Below are 14,449 nucleotides of genomic sequence, written 5' to 3'. Positions count from 1 at the left end.
TGGCCTCTGTAGTAAAAAAAAACTGAGTTAATGGATCAACGACGAACTGAAACGGGTGTCTCACAACGTACGCCCCGAGGAGATGCAACGAACTAAAACGAACAAAATAAAATTTAAAAAAAATGGTCAGCGTGACGGATTGCCGTCCTAACGGGTCCGGGTTTAATTCCCGGCTGGGTCGGGGATTTTCTCCGCTCAGGAACTGGGTGTTGTGTTGTCTTCATCATCATTTCATCCCCCATTCGGCGCGCAGGTTGCCCAATGTGGTGTCGAATGTAATAAGACTTGAACCAAGGCGGCCGGACCTGCCCCGTATGGGGCCTGCCGGCCAATGACGCCAAACACTCATTTCCATTTCCATTACACGGTCGCAGAGAGATTATTCTTTGACTCTGATTAATTTTTAGCACGTATTGTCAAAGTTCCGAATTTTTCCTCTCGACTTCTTCTGATTAGTCAGAGTTCAGTGCTACAAGTTACGGCTTATTAACGATTAGTAGAATCGTATTAATTAGGGGGATTTGTATTAAAGTCTCGTTTTGTGTGGCTTCTTCCTGGGTCAGTGACTACATTTCGAAGCACTCAGGTTTACTCAGGACAGTCGGTCGATCGAACACCCGAAGAACATAAAAGCCTCTAGGGTAGGAGAACGCTACAATGTTCAGTCGCAGTCAGTTCGCAAGTCCTTTCAATTGGACGCCATTTCTCGTGATTTGCGCGTCCTTAACGTGCCCCAGTAAACCTACCAATGGAAGGGGACCTAGAGGTGAACGCGGAATCCGAACCACGTGTCGCTTCTTCTGTATCTTTACATCAGTGAAAGGCGAAAGCTGACCAGAATTCCACCCCGCCATCTAAGGGTCTCCAAGCTCCCACTTTATCCCCAAGCCTGACTGTACTGTACTGAAAATATCTGCACAGCAGTACAAATACCGACGGTAGGCCTATGCGTTGTGCTTCTTATCTGGAAACAAACATATTCCATTCACTAACTGTTGACAGCAGAAATGTGAGCATTAACCCCGTACTCGCTTGGCCGTGCTCTTTGCGGGCTGCATGTGTTTACATTGGGGGGCAGTGTTTGTCTTTAGAACGAGGGTCTGCCCTTAGTGACTGTACTGTTTACTAATCATGTAGACCGACAAGGAGCGCTTTGAGTGCGAGATCGCAAGTTCATGGGCCACAATCCAGGTCAAGGCGTCGGTTGCGGTCATCCAGCTAATGAGGAGTGAGGGTAACGTGCACTAAAGAAAACAGTAGCAGACATTGCCACGAGGAGTCATCTCTGCCAGAGAGTAAAACAAGGCAATCCAGGGAGTATTCCACTCCGCTCACGACCAACAGATTGCGTTTTCGTTGCTTTTAATGGAATAGTAACGTAGGGACAATTTGAGTGGTAATATAACTTTCTGCTGGTGCATGGCTTCAGAAAATATGCGGAATTTCATTCCACGATATGACCACTACAATAGTTCTCTGACAGTGTAGAAGAGAGACTGCATCAGCAGGGATGGTAAACAAAAACTATTTTATGTTGACTTTACAACAGTGGCGAGTTGGATACTATACCAAAATCTACAGCTCTTTTTACGTTAGTGTGTTAATACCCTTGCTATTTATTTTAATAATAAGGTCCGTATGTTTTATGTCCGCATTTTACAAAAAAAGAAGAGTTCGCAATATAGCTTTACACACTTTGCAGTATGGGTAAAGTCGTGTTAATCTCTGCCTTGTACAGTTTTAAAGCTCTACATTAAATGGTTTCATCAACAAAATCGTCCATTATTACTTTTATAGAAATGAAATGACGTTATACTAAGTTTACCAGCATTAATTTGGATTTTAGTGTGACAATATCGATTAATCATTTTTATGAAATGATTGCACGCTTAATTTATAAATGTTAATTTGAATTTTAACGTGGCAAGTCCAATTGCATATAGCGCCACGTAACCGCCGTAGATGTTGAAGAGTGGTGCAATGAGAATAATAAATCGTTTAGCATAAAAATTGTAAACGAGATAGTAGTGGAAGAAGGAAAGAATATTCTATCTGGAAAACAAGAATAAGCAGGGTGGCTAGAGCAAGGAAAATAGAAGCAGACTGGCTCCTACGAAGAAAGCTTTCTTCAGTAAAAGAGCTCTGCTGGTAGCAGGTATTGATGTACAACTGTGAAAGAAGTCTCTGAAAGCGGATGTCTGGAGCAGAGCGTTTCTTGGAAATGAGATGTGGACTTCGGAAACTCAGAGAGGGAGAAACTGGAAATGTGGTTCTATCTAAAAATGTTGAAAGTTACGAGGAGGGATAAAGTACGAAATGATGAAATACTACAAAGAATAGGTGAGAAAAGGACACTATGATGAGCCTTACCAGAAGAAGTGACAGGGTTCTGGGACAGTCGATCCGGCATCCATGAAAGAGCAGTACGGGGGGAAGAAGTTGCGGCCGAAAAAGACCACATCAACATAGTCGAACGACTGATAAAAAAAAAATCCCAATTGCTTCAGTCAGTCATTGCATATGGATCCTTGATACAGACCTTCTGTAATTGACCTTATTCCGGTTGCGTTCGGGTAGACAAATTAAGTGGAAGCATTTCGTGTATTACACAAAAAATGCGTTTTTTGTATTCTGGGCTCCATAGGAAAAGGGGAAGGTGTCCCTCTAGTCTCCAACCTGAAAAACACACTGCTTTAGTTTACAGATTTTGGGTGAGTTATTTATTATTGACATCTGCGGCCTATCTCAGCTGGATCATTTAGAACATTTAGTTCAATAACTACCGTTGACGTACTTCTAATTTTCATTCCACTGCGAAAGATCTATCTTAAGGAACTTGCAACTAAAAAAAAAATCTGGTAAAAATACTCTGGGTTTATTAGAAACAAATTATTCAATCCCATTAGAAATAATTTTTGAGATTTGATCGGTTCCTACCTGAATTCTCGCAATTCACTGCATTGATCGTTTTCACTTTTTTTGTTTTTATTTAGGATACTAAATAGGATCAGGGGTTGCCAAAGAAAATATATGCTGTATAATTTCATATTCACTTCATTCTCGCCTCTTCACAACTGCTTCTGCTCGCTCAGGTCGATTACATGCATAACCTTGACTGCTATTTCAACCGTTGAATGTCTGAATTGTGACTATCTTCTTCAATAGTAAGATCTTGAAAGTATTAGCATGTGCTACGATCTCGAGTTTCTTTTCACATACAAGCCTCCAACGAACTTCCAGAGTAGTTTTCAAGTGACTTCCACTGTTGATACAAGGAATCTAACTTTTTATGCGGCCTCTCGGCTCCTGTCACGGAATACGTGATTTTCACAACAAATCAACAATTCTCACACAGCTCGTGTGGCACTTTGATGCACAGTTAGTTTACCCTTCCGCAAATTGTGAACGTTTGTTCGAAAAACGGTAGTTTACTTCCAGTTATTTCATGTGAGTAATACCCAAGTTCCCTCAGGGAGTCACACCTAGTAATACGGGGCTGGCGACCACGGGGTCCCGAGCTGAGTCCTGGCATTGCTCACTTTTATCTTTCCTATCTGGCCACCCTCGGCCAGCTCTTGTTCTTTTCCGACCCTGACGCTATTAGGTTTCGAGGGCTAAGGGTCTTTCATTTTCCAACCTATACTTCTCATGCAGCGTCTGACCCGGAGCGGGCGGCTGCAAAAGCGTCTGTATTCCATGTTAGGGGCGGCCTCCAGAACTGTGGAAGGCGACGGAATACCACTGCAGATTATCTTCCCTGCATAATGCAGTCTCCATTTTATGCACAAAAATTGGCTTCCTCTCATGTTAAATCAGTTTCCAGAGATAAAATAGTTCCCCATTCGGATCTCCGGGGGGGACAACTTGAAAGGAGACAAAAAATCAAAACGAGAATTGGTACCTGGAATATCAGAACTCTGCTACAAGTAGGAAAACTAGGAAACCTTAAAAGAGAGATGGAAAAGAATCATATGGACCTCGTAGGAGTTGCTGAGGTAAGATGGAATGGACATGGAGAGTTGCAGTCAGATGAATATGTATTCTACTACTCAGGAGGAGAAGTAAAAGGAATTAATGGAGTAGGAATGATTATGACAAAGGAATTGGCTAAATGCGTGGAATATGTAGACTATGCAAAAGATCGAGTTATTGGTGTAAGACTGAAAGGAGCACAAAAAGATTTACTGATTGTCCAGGTGTATATGCCAACTTCAAAACACGATGACCAAATTGTAGAGGAAACGTACAATCTAATAGAGAGAATACTGGACGAAAATAAAAAATGCTGCAAAATAGTAACGGGAGACTGGAACGCCTTTGTGGGAGAAGGGAAAGAGGGAAACGTAGTAGGCAGTCATGGTCTTGGAAAGAGAAATGACAGAGGTGAATGGTTAATTGACTTCTGCAGGGAAAGGCAGCTGATAGCGGCAAACACATGGTTCAAGAACCACAAGAGGAGGCTCTACACTTGGAAATTACCAGGGGATAAATACAGAAACCAAATCGATTTTATACTGGTAGAAGAAAGATACAGGAATGGAATCAAGAAGGTGCACACATTACCAGGTGCAGACGTTAATAGTGACCACAACTTACTTATGGCAGAAATAGAAATAAGAATGAAAAAACTGAAGAAGGCAACCATGGTGAAGAAGTGGGATTTAGAGAAGATAAGATCCAACAAAGAACAAATTACAGAAATGATGTCTCGGGACTTTCTAAACACATTACGAGACAAAGAAGCACCTGATAATGCCAGCGATTACTGGAATATGCTGAAAGAAGGATCCTTAAAGTAGGACAGCAAAATATAGGATATTTAAAAGGGAAAAGGTCAAAAAAACCATGGGTCACACAAGAAATGATTTCCAAGATGGAGGACAGAAGAAAATTGAAAAACAAGAACACTGAAGATGCAAGAAAGATATACCGAAGTTTAAATAATGAACTGCGAAGAGAAACAGAGCCGGCTAGGAAAAAATGGCTAAAGAGGAATGTGATGAAATTGAAGAACTGGACAGGAAGGGAAGATACGACTTACTATACAACAGAGTAAACACTATGACATGGGAACAAAACTGAGCAGGAAGAGCTACTATGGAAATTTTGAGTAAAGACGAAGAGGTAGTATACAAAGATCGTGACGATGTCCTCCAGAGATGGGAAGAATATACAAAAGAGCTATATGACACAAATAGCAAACCAGAAACTCTGGAACTTGAATCACACAACAGTGTAAGTTATGACGAGAAAGGACCGACCATCATAATGGAAGAAGTAAAGTCTGCCATAGCTGCAACGAAAAATGGCAAAGCGGTAGGTACAGATACAATACCGGGAGAAATACTAAAATGCTTGAACCACGATGGAAAAAGAGAACTATTGAGGTTATGTAATAAAATATATGACAGTGGTGAATGGCCTGAGAACTTTCTGACAACAGTAATGATTCCATTACCGAAAAAACAAGGAACCAAGAAATGCAGCGAGCACAGGACAATCACCCTCATTTCACATGCAGCCAAAGTGATGTTAAGAATAATTAATAAAAGACTTGAAAAAGTAATGGAGGAGAATCTTGGCGAGGAGCAATTTGGCTTTAGACGGAATACGGGCACCAGAGATGCAATAGGGCTCCTACGAATCTTGGGAGAAAGGTTTATTGAAAAAGGAAGAGATCAATATATATGTGCTTCATCGATCTAGAAAAGGCATTTGACAATGTGGTTTGGGACAAGTTGGCGACTATAATGAGGGAAAAGAGAGTGGACTGGAAAACCAGAAGTCTTATAAACTCATTATATCTTAATCAGAAAGTTTCAGTTAAAGTGAGAGGAGAAAGTACAAACTGGATCAGACTAGGAAAAGGAGTAAGACAAGGATGCTGTTTATCACCTACTCTTTTCAGCCTCTACTTGGAAAATATGATTGACCAATGCTCATTAGATGACAAAGGAGTAGAAATTGGAGGAAGAAGAGTAGGGTGTTTGAGATTTGCTGATGACATGATCCTTCTAGCCACAGGGGAAAAAGAATTACAGGATTTGGTGGACACCATTGCAACTAATGGAAAAAAAATATGGAATGAAAATTAACACAAATAAAACAAAAGTATTGGCACTGCGAGGAAATAAGGAAATAAAAATTATGCTGAATGGAGAAACACTAGAACAGGTGCAAAATTTTAAGTATCTTGGAAGCAGGATAGACACCGACTGGAAGTGCACCACAGAAATTAAAACAAGGATAGCAATGACAAAAGAGGCGTTTTATAAGAAAAGGAGAATCTTCTGCAGCGGTCTGGACAGAGAACTCAGAAAGAGACTCATAAAATGTCTTGTATGGAGTGTTCTTCTATATGGCGCTGAAACATGGACTATGAGGAAAAAAGACAGAGAAAGGCTGGAGGGTTTTGAGATCTGGACATGGCGGGAGATGGAAAGAATAAGTTGGATGGACAGAGTAAAAAATGAAGAGGTACTGAGAAGAGTGGGAGAGAAAAGACAGTTACTAGATGTAATAAAGAGAAGAAAAAGAAATTGGGTTGGGCATATATTAAGAAAGAATGACGGACTGATAAAAAAGTTTTAGAAGGTTATGCAGAAGGGAAAAGGAAGCGAGGAAGGAAGAGATTACAGATACTGGATGACATGAGGGACGGTACAACATACAGCAGCCTTAAGAAGGAAGCGATGGATCCCAGAAAATGGAGAGACAGAAGACCTGCTAATATAGCAGATGATGAATAAGCAAGTAAGTTTATTACTTCATTTAAAAGAACTGAAAACGAAAACATTGTACTTGCTATGATTGTTACATTTCGACGAAAATGAAGGTTTCTGGGGTAGACCGCATTGGGTCGTAAAAAAGAACAACTTAGCTGGCTCCGCCCTCTCTCTGTCTGTCCTGGGGTCATTGACCCCTTCATGTTACTCGACCATTGTGATATGTGAAATGAGTACGTATTCAGTCAACTGAAAGTGATGTAAACGGGCGGATTACATTAGGTATAAACGACTTTATAAGACAGAAGTGACATTTTGCGAAGTCGATGATTTTACTTTTTTCTGATCTTAAGATTTCGAAGGGCCAGCGGCGCCCTTTCTACGTACCCCACTGAGCCCAAATTCCACACAGCTCATTTTTACTTGAAATAGAGCCAATCTGGCGGGTAGCCCAAGAAAAATTATTATTTTAGAAAAAAGTACATACAAGGTGTTTCCTTAAGAGCGTGCACAAATGTAACATGACATAAAGAATGCTTCACTGAACCGTCTGAGAAAGGGAATCTGGGATCGTAGAAGCCAGCTTCAGGAGATATGGAAGTAAGCTTGTCTACCACTTTGTCTAGCATTGCTGTTTTCCAGCTTATTTACATTTAACAAAATGGTTCAAATGGCCCTAAGCACTATAGGACTTAACATCTGAGGTCATCAGTCCCCTAGACTTAGAACTACTTAAACCTAACTAACCTAAGGATATCACACACATCCATGCCCCAGGCAGGATTCGAACCTGTGACCGTAGCAGCCGCATGGTTCAGGACTGAAGCGCCTAGAACCGCTCGGCTACAGTGGCCAACTACATCTAACAAGTTTACATGCACTGAGCTGTTCATTTACATGTACATTCTTTATTTCCTGCAAGGAAACAGGGAGGATGTGCCTGATTAGTAGGAAGTCATGATGCAGGTTTTGTTTACTTTACTTGTCCATAAGGTGGCTCTGTTGTATCGTATTTACATTGTCCATGACAGAACGTCCTATGAATAAATGACAGACTCATTTAATAAGACGCTGCACTCAATTCGGAGTGGATGTCCTCAACAACCTCAGTGCTGTATTTCCTGGTTGCTGGATTGGAGAGGAGGTCCTCTTCCACGGCCTGCGAGGTCACCTGACCTGAATCCCCTTGATTACTTGCTATAGGGATTTCTACATTCAATTGTGTATGGGACCCCAGCGAATATGTAGATGAAATTAGTTGTCAGAATTGTAGCTGCCTGTAATGTGATTCGAAACACACCAGGGGTATTTGTCAGGCTGCGTCAGAATCTTGTTAGCCTGTGTCATGCTTGCACTGAGGCTGATGGCCATCAATTTCAGCACATTGTGTAAGATACAGTACAAATGGTACGTTCATTGTGTCAATGATGGTATTTGCAGTTAACTGTAGTTAATGTAAAGAAAAAAATACACAGTAATGTGATTTTATTCCTATTATCTCCTCAAGCTGGCTTCTCTGACCCCAGGTTCCCTACCTCAAATTGTTCAGTGGAGCATTCCCTGGGTCCTGTTAAATTTTTCCACGCTCTTGAGGAAACACCCTTTATATGGGCGCAGTGGCGTGCGTTAGATAACACGGCGGTTTACATCCATCGTAGAGTGTACTGGATACCGACGTGTGTAAAGTAATCATCAGCACAATAGATCTGTTTACACGAAGGTAGGGGACAAAATTTTTGTCAAGTTTTATTAAATCATCTTTTCGGTGTTACTAAATAGCATCAAGTGTGCATCATAATGGGAAAGGGCTACAGGTGAATGCTCCACTGGCATTAGCGTCGTGAGAGACCTCGAAAACTATAATGCAGTGATGTTATTTTGTACAAAGCCACAGTCAGCTTCTTCCCCACATATCGTCAAACCAAGCTATCTTGATTCCAGTATGTTGCTAAGCTAGGAATAGCGCATTTTGTGCACTTTCTATGCCTTTTCCTTATAGAAATACTGGTGACAGGAACCTTTATAGATACTTCATGCCCAGCCATTTTATCGTGTTGGTACGAATATAACAACGAATGCCGTCATTACAAGGTTGCCATATCTATCGCCGCCATCTTGGATCCACCATCTTGAATAAATTTGGCAACAATGCAATGCGGGGCCATACATAGTTTGCCCTACTACTCATAATTCTCATTTAATCGTAAGAAAAGGCGGTAATAGTGCAGGGGAAGAACACCGACAGACGACTAAACCCAGTCCTTTGGGTACCCCAGCCAACAATGCGACATATTTACATTTTGTTTCAGGGATCTTTCCTTTGATAATTTCTCAAATGCTGAATCCAGTAATTACCGAAATATACAATGCATCAAAATCTGAAACAAAATGAAAAATAATATGATCATGTCAAAACGCTCCTTCAGAGCAACACTATAACTTCGTTAGTAATTTGAAGACATTAAATCAGTGAAATTAGACGATAACGTAAAATATGCAACGAATTTCCTGTGCACTGATATTATTATTATTATTAGCCTTGAAACCTTCCATATTTCTGTAATGTAGCACTTTTGGTGTGTGAAAACATACAGATTTCCGACTGTAAGGAATTATATACATGTATATACTCTGCTAGCTACCTTATGGTGCGTCACGGAGGATTATTCGTATACCATAGTCGCTTCCCCTCTTTTCCGTTCGTGATGCGAATGGTGGTAATCCTATTAGTTGTCTTGTGAGCGCCACTTCCTCTCATTTTCCTTCATGGACTTTTTTATGAGGTCTGTGTAGGAGGAAGAAATAAATTAGTTGTATCATCTAATAATTTATGCTCTTTAACAAAGCTCTTCATGATGCACAACGCTTCTCACTTAGCATCTACCAGTGTATGAGGATCTCTGTATAGCTCTCGTGCTTACTAAACGAAGCCGCAATAAAATGCAGTTCTTTTCCTTTGATCTCCTCTATTTCCTCGATCAATACGGCTGCTAAAGGCGCACATTGAGGAGCGATACTGAAGCACTGGTCGAGCAGGTTTTGTAAGCTATCTCGTTTGGTGATGGGTCACTCTTCCTGAGCACTATTTCGATGAATCTCAGTTTCGCAACTTCCTTTCCTGTGATTATTTTTATTTTGAGGGTTAACTACCTAACTTTGCACCAAGCGGCGATCCTGTGCATGTCTTACTGCATTTTACTACAGTTTTCTACCATTACGAGTTCTCCATATACAATAGGGTCGTCCGTGAACAGTCTCATGAACTTTCGACTTTATTCACTTGTATGCATGGGTGGATGCGAGCTCCACCGATAGAATTTCGGAATCTGTTCAGGGATATTTTCTGAATATTCTGTTATCAGGGATACGTGGTCTCCCTTACACGTTGCTGAGTGATTGCATTTCTTACTTCCATTTATAGTTGTATCTGTGTTACACTGAAAATACCTGACAACAAAGGAAAAGTCTTATTTGTAAGCAGTCACTCGTGTTACTTGCTGTTGGCAACAGTAATCTCCATGTTTTTCTTCGTTCTGAAGCTTGCGTTTAATACTGTTCGGTTCTGTGTCGACTTTTTTTTTTCAGGAGTGTTAGTTGTACGTTAACGTGATAGTAGAAGCGAAAAGTGTGTTGTTGAGAAGTGCGTCGATATGCACCTCGTATATGGGAACACTAAATCTACCGGAAGAGCGGCACAGCAACGCTATCTTGAACTGTTTCGACGACGATAGCAACCACATCGCACCACTTTTGCGTCTCATGGTCGTTGGTTTACCTTATATTTCGTGTTGTATATTTTGGTACTTGCATATTACGTACAGTCTTTTTCAATGTTGTGTAGGTACTCTCACAGAAACAAAAGTTATTGTTGTAACCAGCCGAATAAATCATAATTATCCTCCGAATTAAATTTTCACTCTGCAGCGGAGTGTGCGCTGCTGTGAAACTTCCTGGCAGATTAAAACTGTGTGCTGAACCGAGCCTAGAACTCGGGACCTTTGCCTTCTGCGGGCAAGTTTTCTGCCGATTGGGGTACCCAAGGATGACACGCGACCCGTCCTCACAGCTTGAGTTCTGCCGGGTTCGAGTATCCGCGCGGCACACAGTTTTAATCTGCAAGGAAGTTTCAGATCAGCGTACACTGCGCTGCAGAGTAAAAATTTCATTCTGGAAACATCCCCCAGGCTGTGGCTAAGCCATGTCTCCGCTGTATCCTTTCTTCCAGGAGTGTTATTTCTGCAAGGTTCGCAGGAGAGCTTCTGTGAACTTTGGAAGGTAGGAGACGAAATACTGGCAGAACTGAAGCTGTGATGAGAGGTCTCGAGTCGTGGTGGGGTACGTCAGTTGGTGCACGGTAACTCAGCGTGTTCTGTCAGTGGGTTAGCTGCCCTCTGTAATAAAGAAAACTGAGTGTATGGATCAACAAAGAACTTGACTGGGTGTCATGGGACGTCCCCAACGAACAAATGCAACGAACTAAATGAGATTTAAAAAATGTCGATAGAGCACTTATCTGCGGAAGGGAAAGGTCCCGAGTTCGGGTCGCGGTACGGCACACAGTTTTAATCTGTCAGGAAGTTTCATAATTCTTTTATTGTGTAAGGAGCCACCGGAGTCCAGGTGTCCCTTTTACGAAAATACTCAGAGCGTCTCCGAGCTTTTGTCGTTGGAGTTCGGTTTCACCCTTCACCGCAGTGGTCCTAAAACACTCTCTTGAGGACGTCCGAAGCTACTTCACTGTCTGCAGTTCAACACGGACGAGCAGGCTCGGTGTGCCGAGGCTCGTGTAGCGCGGCGGTGCCCTGGTAACCGCGGCACGTCCCGCCAGTTCCGCGGATCTGCCAGCAGCCGCCGCTCCGTGTCTGTTTGCAGTCGCGTCGGCGTCTGCGTCGCTTTTCACCGGCGCGACTTTCGCGTCGCTGCGCGGTGCGGCGCTGCCCGGCGCAGGTCACGTGACGTCACCGGCCGTACTTAAGGCGCGCGCGCCGCCGGGCGCGGTCTGTGCCCGCAGAGCGTCTGCCGCGTCTTCTGCGCCCCCTGACAACATCCTGCTGCAACCCGCGCGACACCCGATCGTCGCCCGCCGCCGTGCAACTACAAGGTGAGCCGGTGCACAGCAGCTCCTACACTCGCACTGCATGGGGGACCACGGTCAAACGCATAATTCGTAAAAGAGATGCAGGGGCACTCTCAGCTCCTCCGGTGCATGGATGTTTAATAAAACACTGGTGATACTACAACAGTGAGTGACTCCTGTGCAACAAGTGCAGGTAAACGTAATAGTACTTTATTATTTGTCTTCATCGTTCCCTGTCGTACACCAGAAGACACGCCTATATTCTTCATTTAGCTTCGCAGGTCGCCGATAGATGGGGAGTGTTCTTTACAACAGCTACAAAAACATCGCACTTTAATTTTATGAAACAGCTACACCAGATGCAGCTGACAGGCAGAGGTTTGGTGCTTAACGTGAGAGGACGTTTTGATTTCAGCTTCTTTTTACGAATTACGTACTCTGTTCAGTGTTACTCATTCAGTTTTAATAACATACTTTCGCCATACAAAAGAAATTCTAATATGACGTACAATAAAGAAAGCTATTAAAGACATATCGATATTGTCGGGTAACTGCATTGTTCGGATGTGTTCATTAAAAAGTTTCATGTAGTTACAGTCTTGTGGATTACTTAGATATGAGCATGATTTCAGCTTTTTTTGTTATGGTAGAAGATTGTTTGCAGCCCCCAAGTTTCTAATGCAAAAATATTATTTGCATTATAGTCGAAATTCGGTAAAACATATTTTAACAATAGTACCACGACACCAATAATCTTAACAAAATGCATTTTCAATGGAAATAAAGTAAAAAAATCACGGAAATACGTATGTCGGAGATGTTAAAAAAAACTGGATACTCTTTCTTCAAGTCGAACGTTTTAATTCACATAAAAATTTTCTGTATAACATGAAGAGTAAGTGACAGAAAAAGCGTTGTAGGAAAATCAGCAATTCCGTTTGCTGATTGTTCGAATAGGATATTTTTTCGAATACCTCTACACTTATATTTCCAATCATTTTCGGAATATTCTTTTCTCTTGTTTGCATTTTATCTTACTTTTCTCTGTGTAGAAGCGTAAGAAAGATATTTAAAAAATGAATATTTTGATCGAAATATTTGGTTCTCTCACTTTCCGTTATCTTTAGTCTGTGAAAGTCAACCGTAATCATACATGTGTATGACGTTATGCCAAATAAAAGATTTCTAGTCTATGCCGCTAAAATGTCAAGTTAGATATCATTATCCGACCGATTTTTTTACATTTATCAAACTCCAGTTTTGTCGATAAAAGGATGCTACCTACACATAAGTCTACCTTTGCCATATTATGATTGCATCGTTGAAGGAAACAATGCCGTAAGCTTGGTGATAAAGGCAGGTAGGAAGTGATTCTATTGCATCTTCAACTCGAATTAAATATGTGTCTCATGCACTTGCATTAAGATATTTTCGTTGCTAGTGGCTTAAAAAAGTAATTTCTCCCTTAGAAATTGGGTGAATTCTTTTCGAGAAGCGATTATGGTTACGAATAAGAAAATCAGAGCAGCGCTAGCAACAGCTAAAAAAATTATGAGAACATAAAGAACTTGACTAGATTATGGTGTATATAGGGAGAGGTTTTATGTACTGAGTGAAAAGTAAATAATCCCGAGGCGAGTTAGGAAGAAACCACTGGTAATATTTCTATTAAGAGCTACCAAAAGTCGACGTGACGTTAAGCCTATACCATCTTTCTTTTCTACAGAAAAATGATGGAAACTGTTTTATAAGGATCCAATCCATGTTACTCGGGTTAGCCGTTCAAAGTGCCAAAACGCTTAAAGGGTTTACCATACCATTCGGCGATTTTTTTTATTCGTTCCCCATGATCACTTAGGGCAAATTATAGAATAGTGAGCAAGACCTTGGCCTACTTTCATCCTGCTTCTTGCCTCATTCAAATCTTTGCCTTGTCTTTGATGATGTCGATCTCAACTGGACAAAAGCACTAATGTTTTTGTTTCGCGTGTTTATATCTGTATGTTATAGCCAGTCTCTCTGAACCTGCGTTGTAACATGGCAGTAGTGCCAAACGTTTCAATTTCTACACTTTCTGCATTCATATCTCCTCACATCTCAGAAAAGTACGTGTTGCATAAGAGGTGTTGACGTTTAAATAATAACCCTTTGTTTCGTGTTACATGCGGATTTTCATAGTCCTAATGTTATACCACTAGCTTTGGAATATTAAATACACTCCTGGAAATGGAAAAAAGAACACATTGACACCGGTGTGTCAGACCCACCATACTTGCTCCGGACACTGCGAGAGGGCTGTACAAGCAATGATCACACGCACGGCACAGCGGACACACCAGGAACCGCGGTGTTGGCCGTCGAATGGCGCTAGCTGCGCAGCATTTGTGCACCGCCGCCGTCAGTGTCAGCCAGTTTGCCGTGGCATACGGAGCTCCATCGCAGTCTTTAACACTGGTAGCATGCCGCGACAGCGTGGACGTGAACCGTATGTGCAGTTGACGGACTTTGAGCGAGGGCGTATAGTGGGCATGCGGGAGGCCGGGTGGACGTACCGCCGAATTGCTCAACACGTGGGGCGTGAGGTCTCCACAGTACATCGATGTTGTCGCCAGTGGTCGGCGGAAGGTGCACGTGCCCGTCGACCTGG

General features: G+C 42.0%; 1 protein-coding gene across 1 annotated transcript in view; it reads left to right on the top strand.

The window, feature by feature from the left end:
- The window catches only part of LOC124775345 (otolith matrix protein OMM-64-like), a 156,872-nt gene that overhangs the window by 27,674 nt on the left and 114,749 nt on the right, over positions 1-14,449 (top strand). Inside the window, exon 2 of the mRNA XM_047250176.1 lies at positions 11,598-11,826. Within this exon, the coding sequence (XP_047106132.1) occupies positions 11,598-11,826 (229 nt within the window). The remainder of the gene's footprint in view (positions 1-11,597; positions 11,827-14,449) is intronic.

Source organism: Schistocerca piceifrons, chromosome 2 (genome assembly GCF_021461385.2).
Source record: "Schistocerca piceifrons isolate TAMUIC-IGC-003096 chromosome 2, iqSchPice1.1, whole genome shotgun sequence".
Classification (NCBI taxonomy): domain Eukaryota; kingdom Metazoa; phylum Arthropoda; class Insecta; order Orthoptera; family Acrididae; genus Schistocerca; species Schistocerca piceifrons.
Note: the sequence above shows the minus strand (reverse complement) of the source record. Positions and strands in the feature narration are given on the sequence as shown.